Source organism: Anomaloglossus baeobatrachus, chromosome 6, assembly GCF_048569485.1.
Source record: "Anomaloglossus baeobatrachus isolate aAnoBae1 chromosome 6, aAnoBae1.hap1, whole genome shotgun sequence".
Taxonomy (NCBI): Eukaryota; Metazoa; Chordata; class Amphibia; order Anura; family Aromobatidae; genus Anomaloglossus; species Anomaloglossus baeobatrachus.
This window is the reverse complement of record NC_134358.1, coordinates 570,493,046-570,518,832: the sequence shown is the minus strand read 5'-3', so window position 1 is coordinate 570,518,832 and position 25,787 is coordinate 570,493,046. Positions and strand designations below refer to the sequence as shown.

The following is a 25,787-nucleotide window of genomic DNA, read 5'->3' as shown; positions in this document are numbered from 1 at the left end:
TTATATACATCTTATCAGCCTGACAGCTCCTCAGTGTCCCTCCTCCCTGCTGCTGATTATACACATCTTATCTTCCTGACAGCTCCTCAGTGTCCCTCCTCCCTGCTGCTGATTATACACATCTTATCTGCCTGACAGCTCCTCAGTGTCCCTCCTCCCTGCTGCTGATTATACACATCTTATCTGCCTGACAGCTCCTCAGGGTCCCTCCTCCCTGCTGCTGATTATACACATCTTATCTGCCTGACAGCTCCTCAGTGTCCCTCCTCTCTGCTGCTGACTATACACATCTTATCTTCCTGACAGCTTCTCAGTGACCCTCCTCCCTGCTGCTGATTATACACATCTTATCTGCCTGACAGCTCCTCAGTGTCCCTCCTCCCTGCTGCTGATTATATACATCTTATCAGCCTGACAGCTCCTCAGTGTCACTCCTCCCTGCTGCTGATTATATACATCTTATCTTCCTGACAGCCTGACAGCTCCTCAGTGTCCCTCCTCCCTGCTGCTGATTATACACATCTTATCTGCCTGACAGCTCCTCAGTGTCCCTCCTCCCTGCTGCTGATAATACACATCTTCTCTGCCTGACAGCTCCTCAGTGTCCCTCCTCCCTGCTGCTGATTATATACATCTTATCAGCCTGACAGCTCCTCAGTGTCCCTCCTCCCTGCTGCTGATTATACACATCTTATCTGCCTGACAGCTCCTCAGGGTCCCTCCTCCCTGCTGCTGATTATACACATCTTATCTGCCTGACAGCTCTTCAGTGTCACTCCTCCCTGCTTCTGATTATATACATCTTATCTTCCTGACAGCCTGACAGCTCCTCAGTGTCCCTCTTCCCTGCTGCTGATTATACACATCTTATCTGCCTGACAGCTCCTCAGTGACCCTCCTCCCTGCTGCTGATTATACACACATCTTATCTGCCTGACAGGTCCTCAGTGTCCCTCCTCCCTGCTGCTGATTATACACATCTTATCTGCCATACAGCTCCTCAGTGTCCCTCCTCCATGCTGCTGATTATACACATCTTATCTGCCATACAGTTCCTCAGTGTCCCTCCTCCCTGCTGCTGATTATATACATCTTATCTTCCTGACAGCTTCTCAGTGTCCCTCCTCCCTGCTGCTGATTATACACATCTTATCTTCCTGACAGCTCCCCAGTGTTCCTCCTCCCTGATGCTGATTATACACATCTTATTTGCCTGACAGCTCCTCAGTGTCCTTCCTTCCTGCTGCTGACTATACACATCTTATCTGCCTGACAGCTCCTCAGTGTCCCTCCTCCCTGCTGCTGATTATACACACATCTTATCTGCCTGACAGCTCTCAGTGTCCCTCCTCTCTGCTGCTGATTATACACACATCTTATCTTCCTGACAGCTCCTCAGTGACCCTCCTCCCTGCTGCTGATTATACACATCTTATCTGCCTGACAGCTCCTCAGTGTTCATCCTCCCTGCTGTTGATTATACACATCTTATCTGCCTGACAGCTCCTCAGTGTCCCTCCTCCCTGCTGCTGACTATACACATCTTATCTTCCTGACAGCTGCTCAGTGTCCCTCCTCCCTGCTGCTGATTATACACACATCTTATCTGCCTGACAGCTCCTCAGTGTCCCTCCTCCCTGCTGCTGATTATACACACATCTTATCTGCCTGACAGCTCCTCAGTGTCCCTCCTCCCTGCTGCTGACTATACACACATCTTATCTGCCTGACAGCTCCTCAGTGTCCCTCCTCCCTGCTGCTGATTATATACATCTTATCTTCCTGACAGCTCCTCAGGGTCCCTCCTCCCTGATGCTGATTATATACATCTTATCTGCCTGACAGCTCCTCAGGGTCCCTCCTCCCTGCTGCTGACTATATACATCTTCTCTGCCTGACAGCTCCTCAGGGTCCCTCCTCCCTGATGCTGATTATATACATCTTATCTGCCTGACAGCTCCTCAATGACCCTCCTCCCTGCTGCTGATTATACACACATCTTATCTGCCTGACAGCTCCTCAGTTTCCCTCCTCCCTGCTGCTGATTATACACATCTTATCTGCCTGACAGCTCCTCAGGGTCCCTCCTCCCTGATGCTGATTATATACATCTTATCTGCCTGACAGCTCCTCAGTGTCCCTCCTCTCTGCTGCTGATTATACACATCTTATCTTCCTGACAGCTCCTCAGTGACCCTCCTCTCTGCTGCTGATTATACACATCTTATCTGCCTGACAGTTCCTCAGTGTCCCTCCTCTCTGCTGCTGATTATACACATCTTATCTGCCTGACAGCTCCTCAGTGACCCTCCTCCCTGCTGCTGATTATACACATCTTATCTTCCTGACAGCTCCTCGGTGTCCCTCCTCCCTGCTGCTGATTATACACATCTTATCTTCCTGACAGCTCCTCAGTGTCCCTCCTCCCTGCTGCTGATTATGCACATCTTATCTGCCTGACAGCTCCTCAGTGTCCCTCCTCCCTGCTGCTGATTATACACATCTTATCTGCCTGACAGCTCCTCAGTGTCCCTCCTCCCTGCTGCTGATTATATACATCTTATCTGCCTGACAGCTCCTCAGTGACCCTCTTCCCTGCTGCTGATTATACACATCTTTCTGCCTGACAGCTCCTCAGTGTCCCTCCTCTCTGCTGCTGACTATACACATTTTATCTGCCTGACAGCTCCTCAGTGTCCCTCCTCCCTGCTGCTGATTATACACATCTTATCTGCCTGACAGCTCCTCAGTGTAACTCCTCCCTGCTGCTGATTATACACATCTTATCTGCCTGACAGCTCCTCAGTGTCCCTCCTCCCTGCTGCTGATTATACACACATCTTATCTGCCATACAGCTCCTCAGTGTCCCTCCTCCCTGCTGCTGATTATACACATCTTATCTGCCATACAGCTCCTCAGTGTCCCTCCTCCCTGCTGCTGATTATACACATCTTATCTGCCATACAGCTCCTCAGTGTCCCTCCTCCCTGCTGCTGATTATACACATCTTATCTGCCTGACAGCTCCTCAGTGTCCCTCCTCCCTGCTGCTGATTATACACATCTTATCTTCCTGACAGCTCCTCAGGGTCCCTCCTCCCTGCTGCTGATTATACACATCTTATCTGCCTGACAGCTCCTCAGTGTCCCTCCTCCCTGCTGCTGATTATATACATCTTATCTGCCTGACAGCTCCTCAGTGTCCCTCCTCCCTGCTGCTGATTATACACATCTTATCTTCCTGACAGCTCCTCAGTGTCCCTCCTCCATGCTGCTGATTATACACACATCTTATCTGCCATACAGCTCCTCAGTGTCCCTCCTCCCTGCTGCTGATTATACACACATCTTATCTTCCTGACAGCTCCTCAGTGTCCCTCCTCCATGCTGCTGATTATACACACATCTTATGTGCCATACAGCTCCTCAGTGTCCCTCCTCCCTGCTGCTGACTATACACATCTTATCTTCCTGACAGCTCCTCAGTGTCCTTCCTTCCTGCTGCTGATTATACACATCTTATCTGCCATACAGCTCCTCAGTGTCCCTCCTCCCTGCTGCTGATTATACACATCTTATCTTCCTGACAGCTCCTCAGTGTCCCTCCTCCCTGCTGCTGATTATACACATCTTATCTGCCTGACAGCTCCTCAGTGTCCCTCCTCCCTGCTGCTGATTATACACACATCTTATCTTCCTGACAGCTCCTCAGTGTCCTTCCTCCCTGCTGCTGATTATACACATCTTATCTGCCATACAGCTCCTCAGTGTCCCTCCTCCCTGCTGCTGATTATACACATCCTATCTTCCTGACAGCTCCTCAGTGTCCCTCCTCCCTGCTGCTGATTATATACATCTTATCTGCCTGACAGCTCCTCAGTGTCCTTCCTTCCTGCTGCTGACTATACACATCTTATCTGCCTGACAGCTCCTCAGTGTCCCTCCTCCCTGCTGCTGATTATACACATCTTATCTGCCATACAGCTCCTCAGTGTCCCTCCTCCCTGCTGCTGATTATACACATCTTATCTGCCTGACAGCTCCTCAGTGTCCCTCCTCCCTGCTGCTGATTATACACACATCTTATCTGCCTGACAGCTCCTCAGTGTCCCTCCTCCCTGCTGCTGATTATATACATCTTATCTTCCTGACAGCTCCTCAGTGTCCTTCCTCCCTGCTGCTGATTATACACATCTTATCTGCCATACAGCTCCTCAGTGTCCCTCCTCCCTGCTGCTGATTATACACATCCTATCTTCCTGACAGCTCCTCAGTGTCCCTCCTCCCTGATGCTGATTATACACATCTTATCTGCCTGACAGCTCCTCAGTGTCCTTCCTTCCTGCTGCTGACTATACACATCTTATCTGCCTGACAGCTCCTCAGTGTCCCTCCTCCCTGCTGCTGATTATACACACATCTTATCTGCCTGACAGCTCTCAGTGTCCCTCCTCCCTGCTGCTGATTATACACACATCTTATCTTCCTGACAGCTCCTCAGTGACCCTCCTCCCTGCTGCTGATTATACACATCTTATCTGCCTGACAGCTCTTCAGTGTTCATCCTCCCTGCTGTTGATTATACACATCTTATCTGCCTGACAGCTCCTCAGTGTCCCTCCTCCCTGCTGCTGACTATACACATCTTATCTTCCTGACAGCTGCTCAGTGTCCCTCCTCCCTGCTGCTGATTATACACACATCTTATCTGCCTGACAGCTCCTCAGTGTCCCTCCTCCCTGCTGCTGATTATACACACATCTTATCTGCCTGACAGCTCCTCAGTGTCCCTCCTCCCTGCTGCTGACTATACACACATCTTATCTGCCTGACAGCTCCTCAGTGTCCCTCCTCCCTGCTGCTGATTATATACATCTTATCTTCCTGACAGCTCCTCAGGGTCCCTCCTCCCTGATGCTGATTATATACATCTTATCTGCCTGACAGCTCCTCAGGGTCCCTCCTCCCTGCTGCTGACTATATACATCTTCTCTGCCTGACAGCTCCTCAGGGTCCCTCCTCCCTGCTGCTGACTATATACATCTTCTCTGCCTGACAGCTCCTCAGGGTCCCTCCTCCCTGCTGCTGATTATATACATCTTATCTGCCTGACAGCTCCTCAATGACCCTCCTCCCTGCTGCTGATTATACACATCTTATCTTCCTGACAGCTCCTCAGTGTCCCTCCTCCCTGCTGCTGATTATACACACATCTTATCTGCCTGACAGCTCCTCAGTGTCCCTCCTCCCTGCTGCTGATTATACACATCTTATCTGCCTGACAGCTCCTCAGTGTCCCTCCTCTTTGCTGCTGACTATACACATCTTATCTGCCTGACAGCTCCTCAGTGTCCCTCCTCCCTGATGCTGATTATATACATCTTCTCTGCCTGACAGCTCCTCAGGGTCCCTCCTCCCTGATGCTGATTATATACATCTTATCTGCCTGACAGCTCCTCAGTGACCCTCCTCCCTGCTGCTGATTATACACATCTTATCTTCCTGACAGCTCCTCAGTGTCCCTCCTCCCTGCTGCTGATTATACACATCTTATCTTCCTGACAGCTCCTCATTGTCCCTCCTCCCTGCTGCTGATTATGCACATCTTATCTGCCTGACAGCTCCTCAGTGTCCCTCCTCCCTGCTGCTGATTATACACATCTTATCTGCCTGACAGCTCCTCAGTGTCCCTCCTCCCTGCTGCTGATTATATACATCTTATCTGCCTGACAGCTCCTCAGTGCACCTATTCCCTGCTGCTGATTATACACATCTTTCTGCCTGACAGCTCCTCAGTGTCCCTCCTCTCTGCTGCTGACTATACACATTTTATCTGCCTGACAGCTCCTCAGTGTCCCTCCTCCCTGCTGCTGATTATACACATCTTATCTGCCTGACAGCTCCTCAGTGTCCCTCCTCCCTGCTGCTGATTATACACATCTTATCTGCCTGACAGCTCCTCAGTGTCCCTCCTCCCTGCTGCTGATTATACACATCTTATCTTCCTGACAGCTCCTCAGTGTCCCTCCTCCCTGCTGCTGATTATACACACATCTTATCTGCCATACAGCTCCTCAGTGTCCCTCCTCCCTGCTGCTGATTATACACATCTTATCTGCCATACAGCTCCTCAGTGTCCCTCCTCCCTGCTGCTGATTATACACATCTTATCTGCCATACAGCTCCTCAGTGTCCCTCCTCCCTGCTGCTGATTATACACATCTTATCTTCCTGACAGCTCCTCAGTGTCCCTCCTCCCTGCTGCTGATTATACACATCTTATCTGCTTGACAGCTCCTCAGTGTTCATCCTCCCTGCTGCTCATTATACACATCTTATCTGCCTGACAGCTCCTCAGTGTCCCTCCTCCCTGCTGCTGATTATACACACATCTTATCTTCCTGACAGCTCCTCAGTGTCCCTCCTCCCTGCTGCTGATTATACACATCTTATCTGCCTGACAGCTCCTCAGTGTCCCTCCTCCCTGCTGCTGATTATACACATTATATCTTCCTGACAGCTCCTCAGGGTCCCTCCTCCCTGCTGCTGATTATACACATCTTATCTTCCTGACAGCTCCTCAGTGTCCCTCCTCCATGCTGCTGATTATACACACATCTTATCTGCCATACAGCTCCTCAGTGTCCCTCCTCCCTGCTGCTGACTATACACATCTTATCTTCCTGACAGCTCCTCAGTGTCCTTCCTTCCTGCTGCTGATTATATACATCTTATCTGCCATACAGCTCCTCAGTGTCCCTCCTCCCTGCTGCTGATTATACACATCTTATCTTCCTGACAGCTCCTCAGTGTCCCTCCTCCCTGCTGCTGATTATGCACATCTTATCTGCCTGACAGCTCCTCAGTGTCCCTCCTCCTTGCTGCTGATTATATACATCTTATCTGCCTGACAGCTCCTCAGTGACCCTCTTCCCTGCTGCTGATTATACACATCTTATCTGCCTGACAGCTCCTCAGTGTCCCTCCTCTCTGCTGCTGACTATACACATCTTATCTGCCTGACAGCTCCTCAGTGTCCCTCCTCCCTGCTGCTGATTATACACATCTTATCTGCCTGACAGCTCCTCAGTGTCCCTCCTCCCTGCTGCTGATTATATACATCTTATCTGCCTGACAGCTCCTCAGTGACCCTCTTCCCTGCTGCTGATTATACACATCTTATCTGCCTGACAGCTCCTCAGTGTCCCTCCTCTCTGCTGCTGATTATATACATCTTATCTGCCTGACAGCTCCTCAGTGTCCCTCCTCCCTGCTGCTGATTATACACATCTTATCTGCCTGACAGCTCCTCAGGGTCCCTCCTCCCTGCTGCTGACTATACACATCTTATCTGCCTGACAGCTCCTCAGTGTCCCTCCTCCCTGCTGCTGATTATACACATCTTATCTTCCTGACAGCTCCTCAGTGTCCCTCCTCCCTGCTGCTGATTATACACACATCTTATCTGCCATACAGCTCCTCAGTGTCCCTCCTCCCTGCTGCTGATTATACACATCTTATCTGCCATACAGCTCCTCAGTGTCCCTCCTCCCTGCTGCTGATTATACACATCTTATCTGCCATACAGCTCCTCAGTGTCCCTCCTCCCTGCTGCTGATTATACTCATCTTATCTTCCTGACAGCTCCTCAGTGTCCCTCCTCCCTGCTGCTGATTATACACATCTTATCTGCCTGACAGCTCCTCAGTGTCCCTCCTCCCTGCTGCTGATTATACACATCTTATCTGCCTGACAGCTCCTCAGTGTTCATCCTCCCTGCTGCTGATTATACACATCTTATCTTCCTGACAGCTCCTCAGTGTCCCTCCTCCATGCTGCTGATTATACACACATCTTATCTGCCATACAGCTCCTCAGTGTCCCTCCTCCCTGCTGCTGATTATACACACATCTTATCTTCCGGACAGCTCCTCAGTGTCCCTCCTCCCTGCTGCTGATTATACACACATCTTATCTGCCATACAGCTCCTCAGTGTCCCTCCTCCCTGCTGCTGATTATACACATCTTATCTGCCTGACAGCTCCTCAGTGTCCCTCCTCCCTGCTGCTGATTATACACATCTTATCTGCCATACAGCTCCTCAGTGTCCCTTCTCCCTGCTGCTGACTATACACATCTTATCTTCCTGACAGCTCCTCAGGGTCCCTCCTCCTTGCTGCTGATTATACACATCTTATCTGCCTGACAGCTCCTCAGTGTCCCTCCTCCCTGCTGCTGATTATACACACATCTTATCTGCCTGACAGCTCCTCAGTGTCCCTCCTCCCTGCTGCTGATTATACACATCTTATCTGCCTGACAGCTCCTCAGTGTCCCTCCTCTCTGCTGCTGATTATGCACATCTTATCTGCCATACAGCTCCTCAGTGACCCTCCTCCCTGCTGCTGATTATATACATCTTATCTGCTTGACAGCTCCTCAGTGTCCCTCCTCCCTGCTGCTGATTATACACATCTTATCTGCCATACAGCTCCTCAGTGACCCTCCTCCCTGCTGCTGATTATATACATCTTATCTGCTTGACAGCTCCTCAGTGTCCCTCCTCCCTGCTGCTGACTATACACACATCTTATCTGCCATACAGCTCCTCAGTGTCCCTCCTCCCTGCTGCTGATTATACACATCTTATCTGCCATACAGCTCCTCAGTGTCCCTCCTCCCTGCTGCTGATTATACACATCTTATCTGCCATACAGCTCCTCAGTGTCCCTCCTCCCTGCTGCTGATTATACTCATCTTATCTTCCTGACAGCTCCTCAGTGTCCCTCCTCCCTGCTGCTGATTATACACATCTTATCTGCCTGACAGCTCCTCAGTGTCCCTCCTCCCTGCTGCTGATTATACACATCTTATCTGCCTGACAGCTCCTCAGTGTTCATCCTCCCTGCTGCTGATTATACACATCTTATCTTCCTGACAGCTCCTCAGTGTCCCTCCTCCATGCTGCTGATTATACACACATCTTATCTGCCATACAGCTCCTCAGTGTCCCTCCTCCCTGCTGCTGATTATACACACATCTTATCTTCCGGACAGCTCCTCAGTGTCCCTCCTCCCTGCTGCTGATTATACACACATCTTATCTGCCATACAGCTCCTCAGTGTCCCTCCTCCCTGCTGCTGACTATACACATCTTATCTGCCTGACAGCTCCTCAGTGTCCCTCCTCCCTGCTGCTGATTATACACATCTTATCTGCCATACAGCTCCTCAGTGTCCCTTCTCCCTGCTGCTGACTATACACATCTTATCTTCCTGACAGCTCCTCAGGGTCCCTCCTCCTTGCTGCTGATTATACACATCTTATCTGCCTGACAGCTCCTCAGTGTCCCTCCTCCCTGCTGCTGATTATACACACATCTTATCTGCCATACAGCTCCTCAGTGTCCCTCCTCCCTGCTGCTGACTATACACATCTTATCTGCCTGACAGCTCCTCAGTGTCCCTCCTCCCTGCTGCTGATTATACACATCTTATCTGCCATACAGCTCCTCAGTGTCCCTTCTCCCTGCTGCTGACTATACACATCTTATCTTCCTGACAGCTCCTCAGGGTCCCTCCTCCCTGCTGCTGATTATACACATCTTATCTGCCTGACAGCTCCTCAGTGTCCCTCCTCCCTGCTGCTGATTATACACATCTTATCTGCCTGACAGCTCCTCAGTGTCCCTCCTCTCTGCTGCTGATTATACACATCTTATCTGCCATACAGCTCCTCAGTGACCCTCCTCCCTGCTGCTGATTATATACATCTTATCTGCTTGACAGCTCCTCAGTGTCCCTCCTCCCTGCTGCTGAGTTTCCACACATCTGACAGCTTCTTTGTGTCACTCCTCCCCGCTGCTGAATATCCACCCACCTTGACTGAAAGCTCCTCAGAGGGCCTCCTTCCTGCTGCTCAATCTCTCCCTATCTAGCCTGTCTGTTCCTCAGTGTCCCTCCTCCCTGCTGCTGAAAGTCATACGGCCGCAGCTGTCAGTGAAGCTGGGCGAGTGGAGACTGGACTGAATACATCAGACTCAGGAGTCCTCTCATAGTCATTGCAATATTAGCATTATATAGCCATTGCACAGTGAGTACACCAGCCTCATCAGGTCCAAAACATCCATGTGATTATGTGTGCAGCTTGTATTATGAAATCTGGTGACAGATCCTCGGTGCTGGGACTATCGGGGGGACCATTGCTGGGGAGACGTCTGGTCGTGCCACATTCACTGTAACACTGTAAGAAAGCTGCACTATCCATGGAGAAGAAGCAGCTCCTGTGCCCGGTGACGGCCGCAGCTCCTGTGCCCGGTGATGGCCGCAGCTCCTGTGACCGGTGACGGACGCAGATCCTGTGCCCGGTGATGGCCGCAGCTCCTGTGCCCGGTGACGGCCGCAGCTCCTGTGCCCGGTGATGGCCGCAGCTCCTGTGCCCGGTGATGGCCGCAGCTCCTGTGCCCGGTGACGGCCGCAGCTCCTGTGCCCGGTGACGGCCGCAGCTCCTGTGCCCGGTGACGGCCGCAGCTCCTGTGCCCGGTGACGGCCGCAGCTCCTGTGCCCGGTGACGGCCGCAGCTCCTGTGCCCGGTGATGGCCGCAGCTCCTGTGCCCGGTGATGGCCGCAGCTCCTGTGCCCGGTGATGGCCGCAGCTCCTGTGCCCGGTGATGGCCGCAGCTCCTGTGCCCGGTGATGGCCGCAGCTCCTGTGCCCGGTGATGGCCGCAGCTCCTGTGCCCGGTGATGGCCGCAGATCCTGTGCCCGGTGATGGCCGCAGCTCCTGTGCCCGGTGATGGCCGCAGCTCCTGTGCCCGGTGACGGACGCAGCTCCTGTGCCCGGTGATGGCCGCAGCTCCTGTGCCCGGTGATGGCCGCAGCTCCTGTGCCCGGTGATGGCCGCAGCTCCTGTGCCCGGTGACGGCCGCAGCTCCTGTGCCCGGTGATGGCCGCAGCTCCTGTGCCCGGTGACGGCCGCAGCTCCTGTGCCCGGTGACGGCCGCAGATCCTGTGCCCGGTGATGGCCGCAGCTCCTGTGCCCGGTGACGGCCGCAGCTCCTGTGCCCGGTGACGGCCGCAGCTCCTGTGCCCGGTGACGGCCGCAGCTCCTGTGCCCGGTGATGGCCGCAGCTCCTGTGCCCGGTGACGGCCGCAGCTCCTGTGCCCGGTGACGGCCGCAGCTCCTGTGCCCGGTGATGGCCGCAGCTCCTGTGCCCGGTGACGGCCGCAGCTCCTGTGCCCGGTGACGGCCGCAGCTCCTGTGCCCGGTGATGGCCGCAGCTCCTGTGCCCGGTGACGGCCGCAGCTCCTGTGCCCGGTGACGGCCGCAGCTCCTGTGCCCGGTGATGGCCGCAGCTCCTGTGCCCGGTGATGGCCGCAGCTCCTGTGCCCGGTGATGGCCGCAGCTCCTGTGCCCGGTGACGGCCGCAGCTCCTGTGCCCGGTGATGGCTGCAGCTCCTGTGCCCGGTGACGGCCGCAGCTCCTGTGCCCGGTGATGGCTGCCAGGTCACCAATCTGATCACATCATCAGCTGCTAATAAATGCGATGGACATTTCTCTTCAAGGACGGGATTTTCTTTTCCTCTTTATATAGCGATAAATACATAATTCAGCCTCTTCTGACCTTTTATGACCCGTCCTCTCCACCAAGGATGCAGAAAAATCACACATTTTACATAAATCAATAGTGCAAGTAAATATTAGAGGAAAGTATTCTTTATGAACAGAATGATAGTGTTACTGCTCTCTAGTAAGTGTTTATCTCATCCCTGGGCTGTAATCACAGCTACACTGCTCAGTATCAATACTTAATGTCCTGATGCCCCATAGTAAGTGTTGAATTCCCAGCTACACTGCTCAGTATCAATACTTAATGTCTTGATGCCCCATAGTAAGTGCAGAATTCCCAGCTACACTGCTCAGTATCAATATTTAATGTCTTGATGCCCCATAGTAAGTGATGAATTCCCAGCTACACTGCTCAGTATCAATATTTAATGTCTTGATGCCCCATAGTAAGTGATGAATTCCCAGCTACACTGCTCAGTATCAATATTTAATGTCTTGATGCCCCATAGTAAGTGTTTAATTCACAGCTACACTGCTCAGTATCAATATTTAATGTCTTGATGCCCCATAGTAAGTGTTGAACTCCCAGCTACACTGCTCAGTATCAATATTTAATGTCTTGATGCCCCATAGTAAGTGCAGAATTCCCAGCTACACTGCTCAGTATCAATATTTAATGTCCTGATGCCCCATAGTAAGTGATGAATTCCCAGCTACACTGCTCAGTATCAATATTTAATGTCTTGATGCCCCATAGTAAGTGATGAATTCACAGCTACACTGCTCAGTATCAATATTTAATGTCTTGATGCCCCATAGTAAGTGTTGAACTCCCAGCTACACTGCTCAGTCCTGCTCCATATTTCTGGTAATGTGCTGCATAGAGACCGGTGAGCAGGAATCCCTCGTGTCTGTGTGTGCAGTGCATGGGAGACATCAGAGCAGCTGATATTCATCTACCAGCTCAGAGGCAACTGAAAATTAGAGGCAGACCCGGCAGAAGAGAAACTGGGGGAAATGCAACATAAAAGACATGTATTGGGTGGAAATATTGCTAATCCTCATGTATACACGCAGGAGCGTAGTCTGAACAGTCACCTGAATGACAGCATTGCTTTATTATCTCCAACCATAGCCCTAATGTGGGTGCTTCTGGGAAGAGATGAGCGTTCCTGCAGGAGAGCGTCTCCAGACATCGCCCATCTGTAACATGTCACTGATGTTTAGTGACGAGACCCAACATCAAAATAAAATGTAGTTTGTTGCTCAAGTTCAAGGACAGATTCTGGGAACATCTTTTGCAGGAAGAGGAGCGTCCTGACATTTTATCTTCAAGCATTTCCTGTGGCTGCCATTAATCATCACAGGCTCTAATTAGAAGATTTCATCAAGACAAGTGGAATAATCAAGGACATAAACAAAAACTGGCAGGAATCGGAGCGATGAGCGTACCTGAAGTATCCCAAAATGAGGACAGCGACCGTCAGCGAACCCAGAGAGATGGAGTACCCCACGGTGTAAATCAGGTGAAGACGATCAAACACCTCCTGCAAGTAATACAGAGAATGTCAGGAACACAGAGACATAAAGGGGAAGAGACAGAACAGAGACATAAAGGGGAAGAGACAACACAGGCATAAAGGAAAGAGATATCAGAGAGACAAAAAGGGAAAGAGACAACACAGGCGTAAAGGGGAAGAGATAGAAGAGAGACAAAAAGGGAAAGAGACAACACAGGCATAAAGGGGAAGAGATAGAAGAGAGACAAAAAGGGAAAGAGACAACACAGACATAAAGGGAAAGAGACAGAACAGAAACAAAAAGGGATAGAGACAACACAGCCATAAAGGGGAAGAGATAGAAGAGAGACAAAAAGGGAAAGAGACAACACAGGCGTAAAGGGGAAGAGATAGAAGAGAGACAAAAAGGGAAAGAGACAACACAGACATAAAGGGAAAGAGACAGAACAGAAACAAAAAGGGATAGAGACAACACAGCCATAAAGGGGAAGAGATAGAAGAGAGACAAAAAGGGAAAGAGACAACACAGGCGTAAAGGGGAAGAGATAGAAGAGAGACAAAAAGGGAAAGAGACAACAGAGACAAAAAGGGAAAGAGACAACACAGACATAAAGGGGAAGAGATAGAAGAGAGACAAAAAGGGAAAGAGACAACACAGACATAAAGGGGAAGAGATAGAAGAGAGACAAAAAGGGAAAGAGACAACACAGGTGTAAAGGGGAAGAGATAGAAGAGAGACACAAAGGGAAAGAGACAACAGAGACAAAAAGGGAAAGAGACAACACAGACATAAAGGGGAAGAGATAGAAGAGAGACAAAAAGGGAAAGAGATAACAGAGACAAAAAGGGAAAGAGACAACACAGCCATAAAGGGCAAGAGACAACAGACAAAAAGGGAAAGAAACAACACAGACAAAAAGGGAAAGAGACAACACAGGCATAAAGGGAAAGAGACAATACAGACATAAAGGGAAAGAGACAACACAGACATAAAGGGAAAGCGACAACACAGACATAAAGGGAAAGAGACAACACAGACATAAAGAAAAAGAGACAGAACAGAGACATAAAGGGAAAGAGACAACACAGGTGTAAAGGGAAAGAAACAACAGAGACATAAAGGGAAAGAGACAACACAGCCATAAAGGGAAAGAGACAACACAGACATGAAGGGAAAGAGACAACACAGACAGAAAGGGAAAGAGACAACATAGCCATAAAGGGAAAGAGACAACACAGCCATAAAGGGAAAGAGACAACACAGCCAAAAAGGGGAAGAGACAACACAGACATAAAGGGAAAGAGACAACACAGACAGAAAGGGAAAGAGACAACAGAGACAAAAAGAACTGGAGCCACCAGGGACAACAAAGTATCAGGAGATCTCAAGAAAGTGAAACACGAACTCCCTGGACTGTGGCAAGGAGAAGAAATTCTCACATCACTGGGGAATACAATCATAGAAGAAGAGATGAAGAAAAATGAGGAAGAAGAAGACAGAGACAGCCACATGGATGATGGAGGTAATGAAAACCCAAACTGCACACGGGACCTTCTGAAGGACAAGAGGAAGGTGGAATCCGGGGCCCAGCGTGACCTTAAAGTCCTGGCAGGTGGGAGCTTCTCTACAAGCAGAAGTGCAAGGAGAAGATCTGGAGGTAGATATATCGCCCACCCTCAGGATATACAGTTGAAACACTTAATTTCACACTGCTCTGTATACAGACACATTTGCAAGTTTTTCCGTCCGCTCTCTATACAGACACATCTGCAGGTTTTTCCCTTAGCTCTTCTTAAAGACACATCTGCAGGTTTTTCCTTCCACTCTCTATAAAGACACGTATACAGGTTTTTCTCATAATCTGACAGGCAATCAGAATAAGCCTTTCCTGCTTTAGGTCAATTAGGAACCAAAATTATTTCTATTTGCCAAATGCCAGAATAATGAGAGAGAGAATGTTTTCAGGCATTTTTATTGCTTTCTGCAAAGTCAGAAGTTTCCATACACTGAGGGGTACTTTGCACGTTGCGACAATGCTACTGCGATATCGTCGGGGTCAAATCGAAAGTGACGCACATCCGGCGCTGGTAACGACGTCGCAACGTGTAAAGCCTAGATACGCCAATAAACAATCGCAAAAGCGTTGTAAATCGGTGATCTGTGTAGTGTCGGTCATTTTCATAATGTCGCACCAATAGGAGTTACAATGCTGTTCCTCGTTCCGGCAGCGCACATCGCTGTGTATAACGCCGCAGGAGCGAGGAACTTCACCTTACCTGCCTCCACCGGCTATGCGGAAGGAAGGAGGTGGGCGGAATGTTTACGTCCTACTCATCTCCACCCCTCCGCTTCTACTGGCCGCATGCCGTGTGACGTCGCTGTGACGCCGCGTGACCAGCCCCCTTAATAAGGAGGCGGTTCGCTGGCTAGAGCGACGTCGCAGGGCAGGTATGTGCGTGTGAAGCTGCCGTAGCGATAATGTTCACTACGGCAGCTATCACAAGATATCGCATGTATGACGGGGGCGGGGACTATCGCGCTCGGCATCGCTAGCCGATGCTAGCGATATCGCAACGTGCAAAGTACCCCTTAGAGTACTGCGCCTTTAAATCATATGGCACCGCCCACATGATGATGTCATTTCTTTGGAAGCTTCTGATAGGTTTATTGGCAACATCTGAGGTAATTAGAGGCACACCTGTGGATGTATTGTAATGCACACCTGAAACACACGGCTTCTTTGTGTAGCATCATGGGAAAGTCAAAAGAAATCAGCAATTTCAGGAGGAGAATTGTGGACTTGCACAAGTCTGGTTCATCCTTGGATGCAATTTCCAGATACCTGAAGATGCCTCGTTCATCTGTACAAACAATTATACGCAAGTACAAACAAAATGTGAAAGACTCCTTCTTTCACGGGGCCTAAGGTTTGGAGCGGGACTCTTAGCCCGGGTTCCTCACTCCTGAAGGGGCAAATCTTAGAAAGAACACTTTCAAAATACCGGTGGCTACCTCTGACTTAACCGGGATCGACTGGGGCCCATCACAGCGGTGACCAGTATCTTCCGGGCAATCTAAAGAACTGTGAGTAAACCGACACCGATAGCAGCGGCGGCTAATCCTCTGGCCGCGTACCGCAGGTGGTGTCACGAAATCATCCCATCCATCCTCATCTCTCCTTTCCATGGACACCTCGGGGTCATCAAACCGGGCAGGCCACCCGTGACATTTATCCCCCTGACCCTTCACCGGCCCGATGACGAGTAACCCCTCAGGCCCCGTATGGTGCTCTACTTGGCGTCACGAATAGGATAACGTGCCCAAGCTAAAATGGGTACTGTGCGCCTTACAGGACTGTTTTAAAAACTGGATTTCTGAACAGGGACAGTCGCCATTGACTATTCTGCGTGGGGAAAAAAGGAGCGTGCCATCGTGGGCGGGACCCATAAAGAGTGCGAAAGCGTGGGTGGAGCCCAGAAAGAGAGCCCCACTGCCGGAAACCAGCAGGAAACCCTGTGCCTGCAAGGATATGTCCACTGGAGGAGTTGGTGCCAGCTACACCGGTAATGGTGGAAGCCAAGGAACAACCCTTGGAAAAGGACTCCATCAATGAACTGCGGCTTCAGATTCTGGAACTGATCAAAGGTGTGACTACTCTGACCAAAGCAGTGCAATCTAAGCAAGGGACTCAGCAACCTGTATCCATTGAACTGGCTTCCAGTGCTGATGACCTCCCCTGGCGGCAATACGGGAGAAACCCGCTTCCACAAGTCCCTGACCGGTACGATGCTGACGGGCAGTCGATCTGACGGCGCTATGACAAGGTTGGACACTTTGCCCGAGAATGTCCCTTGAGTGCCCAGAGAGAGGGGGCTAGCACCAGCCCTCTGACACCATCAGCACCAAGCAAGCATAACTGTGTTCATCTGCAAATGTTGATGTTTTATTGTATTGATAATACTGATAACCGGTCACTGTATGAATGTTTGAAACCGGTGATTGATGGTGCCTCCAATAAAGAGAGATTGATAATTTGTTTATTGCATACAAAAAAATTGCAGTGTATTAACTTTGTTTGGTTGCAGCCCGGGAGTGCTGCCATTTGCTGTGGGGGAATGTGGCGCCCCTAAGGCTTCAGTCGCCACAGGGTACTGCAAGCTCAATTGAGCTGCAGTATTAATCTCAGGTAAGGAGAGGATTAATCACCGGTGTTTCCACAATTACACTCTACATACAGATTAGGAGTCTTCTCAATGGGGAGCTGGACTAGGGTAGATAGGGGGTGGCCATCACAAAGCATGGGATTTTCCCAGTCACTAGGACAACTACCTGGGGGGCGGGCACCACTTGGGGTAGAAGTAGGAGCAACCTTCACACAGACTTCAGTCAAGTCAAGCCGGCACTCCAGTTCTGGCGACACGACACCACTTTCTTCTTCTCTTCTTTCACGGGGCCTGCGGATTGGAGCGGGACGCTGGAGGGGCATCTCTTAGAAAGGACACTTTCAAAATACCGGTGGCTACCTCTGACTTAACCAGGATCGACTGTGGCCCATCACAGCGGTGACTAGTATCTTCCGGGCGATCTAAAGACAGTGAGTAAACCACCTAAAACCGCCAAGACTGTGTCAGCCTTGTGATTGCCGGTGCCGCCATCTCGCGCTTCAGTGCCGACGGTCATTATCTGTTTCCTCATCATCCTCCCCGTGGCCCGCTCCACCTGTGGGGAGCAGAAACCATCTTTGCTGCTATTGCCATCCGCCCCGGAGGACAGCGACAGCAGTAGCGGCTAATCCCCTGACCGCGTACCACAGATGGCGTCACAAAATCATCCTATCCATCATCATCTCCCCTTTCTGTGGACACCTCTGGGTCACAAAACAGGGTAGGCCATTCGTGACATCCCCCTGACCTCTCACCGGCCCGGCGATGAGTAAGCCCCCAGGCCCCGTGGGGTGCTCCACATCATATGGCGGCACATCGCACACCCCAATGGCTAGACTAGGTCTTCTTCAGATTTTAGGTTTTTGTCTTTCATGCTTTCTATCTACTTTTGGAGACTCTCACACTCCGGCGGTGGAGGCTTCCGAGTCCTGAATGCAGGAAGTTTATTAGTCTTAGGACAGGTCGACCTTGAATGAGGCGCGATTTACATCAGGATGTGTCCCTGGTGGGCATGTGCGCCTGGAAGCCTTCCATTGTGATTGATGTCTGCTACAAGACGCACAAATGTTCCTGATGTGTGCAGATAGGAGCGAGGCAAAGCGCTGACCTCTGAGTCTATATATACATTCATAGGAGCTGAGAACGGAGAAAACTGGAGGAAAGTGTAAGAAAGTGGACACCGCGCAGAAGAGAGCGGAAGAGCCGCTCCGCAAGACTAAGGGGGGCTACATGGCAGCATTGGGTGGACACAGGTCAGTGTCTCCGGCTGCTACATCTCCACATAATGCAGGCGAATGGGGGTCACATTGTGATACTCTGGGGTACTGCACCCGTGACAAGCAAAGTCAAATGCAGGCGGATATTTTCTGACCTACTTGTTGTGGTCATGGTACCCGAGGCATTATGCTGAGATGTAGTAGCCGCACACAGCGATCATTACCGGACTGCGTGTCAGCTAAAATTGCCATGTAGCTTCAGCCTAAAAATGATCTTCAGATATTTGATATTGATGAAATATCCTTCACACAGGTCATCAATATCTGGTCAACAGATATACCATAATGGGCCCAGGATGAGGACCTGTATACCAGGAAGGGCCCTTAATAAGGACAAATATACCAGGATGGGCCCAGAATGAGGACATATATACCAGGATGGGCCCAGGATGAGGACTTATATACCAGGATGGGCCCAGGATGAGGACATATATACCAGGATGGGCCCAGGATGAGGACATATATACCAGGGTGGGCCCAGAATTAGGACATATATACCAGGATGGGCCCAGGATGAGGACATATATAGCAGGATGGGCCCAGGATGAGGACATATATACCAGGATGGGCCCAGGATGAGGACATATATACCAGGATGGACCCAGGATGAGGACATATATATCAGGATGGGTCCAGGATGAGGACATATATATCAGGATGGGTCCAGGATGAGGACATATATTCCAGGATGGGCCCAGGATGAGGACATATATACCAGGATGGGCCCAGGATGAGGACATATATACCAGGATGGGCCCAGGATGAGGACATATATAGCAGGATGGGCCCAGGATGAGGACATATATACCAGGATGGGCCCAGGATGAGGACATATATACCAGGATGGACCCAGGATGAGGACATATATCAGGATGGGTCCAGGATGAGGACATATGTACCAGGATGGGCACAGGATGAAGACATATATTCCAGGATGGGTCCAGGATGAGGACATATATATCAGGATGGGCCCAGGATGAGGACATATATATCAGGATGGGTCCAGGATGAAGACATATATTCCAGGATGGGCCCAGGATGAGGACATATATATCAGGATGGGTCCAGGATGAGAACATATATATCAGGATGGGTCCAGGATGAGGACATATATATCAGGATGGGTCCAGGATGAGGACATATATACCAGGATGGGCCCAGGATGAGGACATATATACCAGGATGGATCCAAGATGATGACATATATATCAGGATGGGTCCAGGATGAGGACATATATATCAGGATGGGTCCAGGATGAGGACATATGTACCAGGATGGAGACATTTTTACCAGGATGGGGCCATATCCAGGATGAGGAACATATACACCAGGACGGGGGCCATTAGTACAGGATGGGAGACATTACTGGGGGCAGGACCAGGTCCATATTTTGCACCAGAGCACATCATTCTCTAATTCTCCCAGTGGTGCTGGGGCTGGTCGGATGGGGTTGTTATGACCCCAGACACGCAGGGGCAGCCATTGGCTATGACGTCCCCCTGCTGACTGGCGACACTTGGTGGCTCTATCACTGTGATACACGAGTCCCTGTTTGATGCTTTGTATCACGTTTCTCATTACTGCGGTAGCACCGATGACAGGACGCAGCAGGCGGTCGCACTCCTCCAGGCCGTGGGCGCCGCTCATCACTATTTTTAAATTTTGCAGTAAAGGTATTAATCCCGCTCCTTTGATGTGCTCAGTTTGGGAGGGATTAGACGTGGAGCGTGAAATCCGAGCGTGTAATCTGCGGTTAAACGTCTGCACGGGAAAGTGCGGTGATGAGATCTTATCCCCGGATCAGCGAGTGCGGCATCAATCGCCAAGAACGAGCGCTGGAACCTCGCGAGGGCTTAACCCCTCAACCACCAGGAAGACATATCGGTTACCGCTGAGCGCAGCGCGCAGGATAACAGCTTTTCAATATCCCAGGTTATTGCGTGCAGACGTGCGGACTCTCATTTCATTTGATAAGAGCACGCTTAAAATGACAATTCCATCGGTTTAGTTGTTTGTGTTTTTTGTTATTTGCATCCTTTAAAACAGTGCACCTCGTTATCTGCAGGAGGATTGCGGTTTTTGTTAGCACCACTTTGCGGTATATCTAATTTATTGACTAAATTTTCGAAAAACAGATCTATGGGAAAGCTTAGTTTGTTCTGTTCCTGGGAAAGTTGAGTGACACCCAAAACTGCAGACACATACCGTGTCCCTGGGGGGTGGTCACCCCAAATCCCCCGACTCCTGAAAGGCAGATTTATTCCTATTAGATGTCACCAGTTTTCCCAGAAACAGAGAAAACGGAATGTTCCTCCAGAAGCTCCTGACATCGGCCGGGTGATGAGACGCTCCGATCTGATGATGAGACGCTCCGATCCGATGATGAGACGCTCCGATCCGATGATGAGACGCTCCGATCTGACGATGAGACGCTCCGATCCGATGATGAGACGCTCCGATCCGATGATGAGACGCTCCGATGTGATGATGAGACGCTCCGATGTGATGATGAGACGCTCCGATGTGATGATGAGACGCTCCGATCTGATGATGAGACGCTCCGATCCGATGATGAGACGCTCCGATGTGATGATGAGACGCTCCGATCTGATGATGAGACGCTCCGATCTGATGATGAGACGCTCCGATCCGATGATGAGACGCTCCGATCTGATGATGAGACGCTCCGATCCGATGATGAGACACTCCGATCTGATGATGAGACACTCCGATCTGATGATGAGACGCTCCGATCTGATGATGAGACGCTCCGATGTGATGATGAGACGCTCCGATCCGATGATGAGACGCTCCGATCCGATGATGAGACGCTCCGATCTGATGAGACGCTCCGATGTGATGATGAGACGCTCCGATCTGATGATGAGACGCTCCGATGTGATGATGAGACGCTCCGATGTGATGATGAGACGCTCCGATGTGATGATGAGACGCTCCGATCTGATGATGAGACGCTCCGATCCGATGATGAGACGCTCCGATGTGATGATGAGACGCTCCGATCTGATGATGAGACGCTCCGATCTGATGATGAGACGCTCCGATCCGATGATGAGACGCTCCGATCTGATGATGAGACGCTCCGATCCGATGATGAGACACTCCGATCTGATGATGAGACACTCCGATCTGATGATGAGACGCTCCGATCTGATGATGAGACGCTCCGATCTGATGATGAGACGCTCCGATCTGATGATGAGACGCTCCGATCTGATGATGAGACACCCTGATCTGATGATGAGACGCTCCGATCTGATGATGAGACGCTCCGATCTGATGATGAGACACTCCGATCCGATGATGAGACACTCCGATCTGATGATGAGACACTCCGATCTGATGATGAGACGCTCCGATCTGATGATGAGACGCTCCGATCTGATGATGAGACGCTCCGATCTGATGATGAGACGCTCCGATCTGATGATGAGACACCCTGATCTGATGATGAGACGCTCCGATCTGATGAGGAGACACTCCGATCTGATGATGAGACGCTCCGATCTGATGATGAGACGCTCCGATCTGATGATGAGACACCCTGATCTGATGATGAGACGCTCCGATCTGATGATGAGACGCTCCGATCTGATGATGAGATGCTCCGATGTGATGATGAGACGCTCCGATCTGATGATGAGACGCTCCGATCTGATGATGAGACGCTCCGATCTGATGAGGAGACGCTCCGATCTGATGATGAGACGCTCCGATCTGATGAGACGCTCCGATCTGATGATGAGACGCTCCGATCTGATGATGAGACGCTCCGATCTGATGATGAGACGCTCCGATCCGATGATGAGACGCTCCGATGTGATGATGAGACGCTCCGATCCGATGATGAGACGCTCCGATCCGATGATGAGACGCTCCGATCCGATGATGAGACGCTCCGATCTGATGAGGAGACGCTCCGATCTGATGATGAGACGCTCCGATCCGATGATGAGACGCTCCGATCTGATGATGAAACGCTCCGATCTGATGATGAGACGCTCCGATCTGATGATGAGACGCTCCGATCTGATGATGAGACGCTCCGATCTGATGATGAGACGCTCCGATCTGATGATGAGACGCTCCGATCTGATGATGAGACGCTCCGATCTGATGATGAGACGCTCCGATCCGATGATGAGACGCTCCGATCCGATGATGAGACGCTCCGATCCGATGATGAGACGCTCCGATCTGATGATGAGACGCTCCGATCTGATGATGAGACGCTCCGATCTGATGATGAGACGCTCCGATCTGATGATGAGACGCTCCGATCCGATGATGAGACACTCCGATCTGATGATGAGACGCTCCGATCCGATGATGAGACGCTCCGATCCGATGATGAGACGCTCCGATCTGACGATGAGACGCTCCGATCCGATGATGAGACGCTCCGATCTGACGATGAGATGCTCCGATCTGATGATGAGACGCTCCGATCTGATGATGAGACGCTCCGATGTGATGATGAGATGCTCCGATCTGATGATGAGACGCCCCGATCTGATGATGAGACGCTCCGATCTGATGATGAGACGCTCCGATCTGACGATGAGACGCTCCGATCCGATGATGAGACGCTCCGATGTGATGATGAGACGCTCCGATCTGATGATGAGACGCTCCGATCTGATGATGAGACGCTCCGATCTGATGATGAGACGCTCCGATCTGACGATGAGACGCTCCGATGTGATGATGAGACGCTCCGATCTGATGATGAGACGCTCCGATCCGATGATGAGACACTCCGATCTGATGATGAGACGCTCCGATCCGATGATGAGACGCTCCGATCCGATGATGAGACGCTCCGATCTGACGATGAGACGCTCCGATCCGATGATGAGACGCTCCGATGTGATGATGAGACGCTCCGATCTGATGATGAGACGCTCCGATGTGATGATGAGATGCTCCGATCTGATGATGAGACGCCCCGATCTGATGATGAGACGCTCCGATCTGATGATGAGACGCTCCGATCTGACGATGAGACGCTCCGATCCGATGATGAGACGCTCCGATGTGATGATGAGACGCTCCGATCTGATGAGGAGACGCTCCGATGTGATGATGAGACGCTCCGATCTGATGATGAGACGCCCCGATCTGATGATGAGACGCTCCGATCTGATGATGAGACGCTCCGATCTGATGATGAGACGCTCCGATCCGATGATGAGACGCTCCGATCTGATGATGAGACGCTCCGATCCGATGATGAGACGCTCCGATCCGATGATGAGACGCTCCGATCCGATGATGAGACGCTCCGATCTGATGATGAGATGCTCCGATCCGATGATGAGACGCTCCGATCTGATGATGAGACACTCCGATCTGATGATGAGACGCTCCGATCCGATGATGAGACGCTCCGATCCGATGATGAGACGCTCCGATGTGATGATGAGACGCTCCGATCTGATGATGAGACGCCCCGATCTGATGATGAGACGCTCCGATCTGATGATGAGACGCTCCGATCTGATGATGAGACGCTCCGATCCGATGATGAGACGCTCCGATCTGATGATGAGACGCTCCGATCCGATGATGAGACGCTCCGATCCGATGATGAGACGCTCCGATCCGATGATGAGACGCTCCGATCTGATGATGAGATGCTCCGATCCGATGATGAGACGCTCCGATCTGATGATGAGACACTCCGATCCGATGATGAGACGCTCCGATCCGATGATGAGACGCTCCGATCCGATGATGAGACGCTCCGATCCGATGATGAGACGCTCCGATCTGACGATGAGACGCTCCGATCCGATGATGAGACGCTCCGATGTGATGATGAGACGCTCCGATGTGATGATGAGACGCTCCAATCTGATGATGAGACGCTCCGATCCGATGATGAGACGCTCCGATGTGATGATGAGACGCTCCGATCTGATGATGAGATGCTCCGATCCGATGATGAGACGCTCCGATCCGATGATGAGACGCTCCGATCTGACGATGAGACGCTCCGATCCGATGATGAGACGCTCCGATCCGATGATGAGACACTCCGATCCGATGATGAGACACTCCGATCTGATGATGAGACACTCCGATCCGATGATGAGACGCTCCGATGTGATGATGAGACGCTCCGATCTGATGATGAGACGCTCCGATCTGATGATGAGACGCTCCGATCTGTTGATGAGACGCTCCGATCTGATGAGACGCTCCGATCTGATGAGGAGACGCTCCGATCTGATGATGAGACGCTCCGATCTGATGATGAGACGCTCCGATCTGATGATGAGACGCTCCGATCTGATGATGAGACGCTCCGATCTGATGATGAGACGCTCCGATCTGATGATGAGACGCTCCGATCTGATGATGAGACGCTCCGATCTGATGATGAGACGCTCCGATCCGATGATGAGACGCTCCGATGTGATGATGAGACGCTCCGATGTGATGATGAGACGCTCCGATCTGATGATGAGACGCTCCGATCTGATGATGAGACGCTCCGATGTGATGATGAGACGCTCCGATCTGATGATGAGACGCTCCGATCTGATGATGAGACGCTCCGATCCGATGATGAGACGCTCCGATCTGATGATGAGACGCTCCGATCCGATGATGAGACGCTCCGATGTGATGATGAGACGCTCCGATGTGATGATGAGACGCTCCGATCTGATGATGAGACGCTCCGATCTGATGATGAGACGCTCCGATCTGATGATGAGACGCTCCGATCTGATGATGAGACGCTCCGATCCGATGATGAGACGCTCCGATCCGATGATGAGACGCTCCGATCTGATGATGAGACGCTCCGATCTGATGATGAGACGCTCCGATCTGATGATGAGACGCTCCGATCTGACGATGAGACGCTCCGATCTGATGATGAGACGCTCCGATCTGATGATGAGACGCTCCGATCTGATGATGAGACGCTCCGATCTGATGATGAGACGCTCCGATCTGACGATGAGACGCTCCGATGTGATGATGAGACGCTCCGATCTGATGATGAGACGCTCCGATCTGATGATGAGACGCTCCGATCTGATGATGAGACGCTCCGATCCGATGATGAGACGCTCCGATCCGATGGTGAGACGCTCCGATCTGACGATGAGACGCTCCGATCCGATGATGAGACGCTCCGATGTGATGATGAGTCGCTCCGATCTGATGATGAGACGCTCCGATCTGATGATGAGACGCCCCGATCTGATGATGAGACGCT

General features: G+C 51.0%; 1 protein-coding gene across 1 annotated transcript in view; it reads right to left on the bottom strand.

Annotated features, from left to right (window-relative positions):
* PTH1R (parathyroid hormone 1 receptor) overlaps nt 1–25,787 on the bottom strand; it is a 341,607-nt gene that overhangs the window by 54,808 nt on the left and 261,012 nt on the right. Inside the window, exon 5 of the mRNA XM_075315851.1 lies at nt 13,023–13,117. Within this exon, the coding sequence (XP_075171966.1) occupies nt 13,023–13,117 (95 nt within the window). The remainder of the gene's footprint in view (nt 1–13,022; nt 13,118–25,787) is intronic.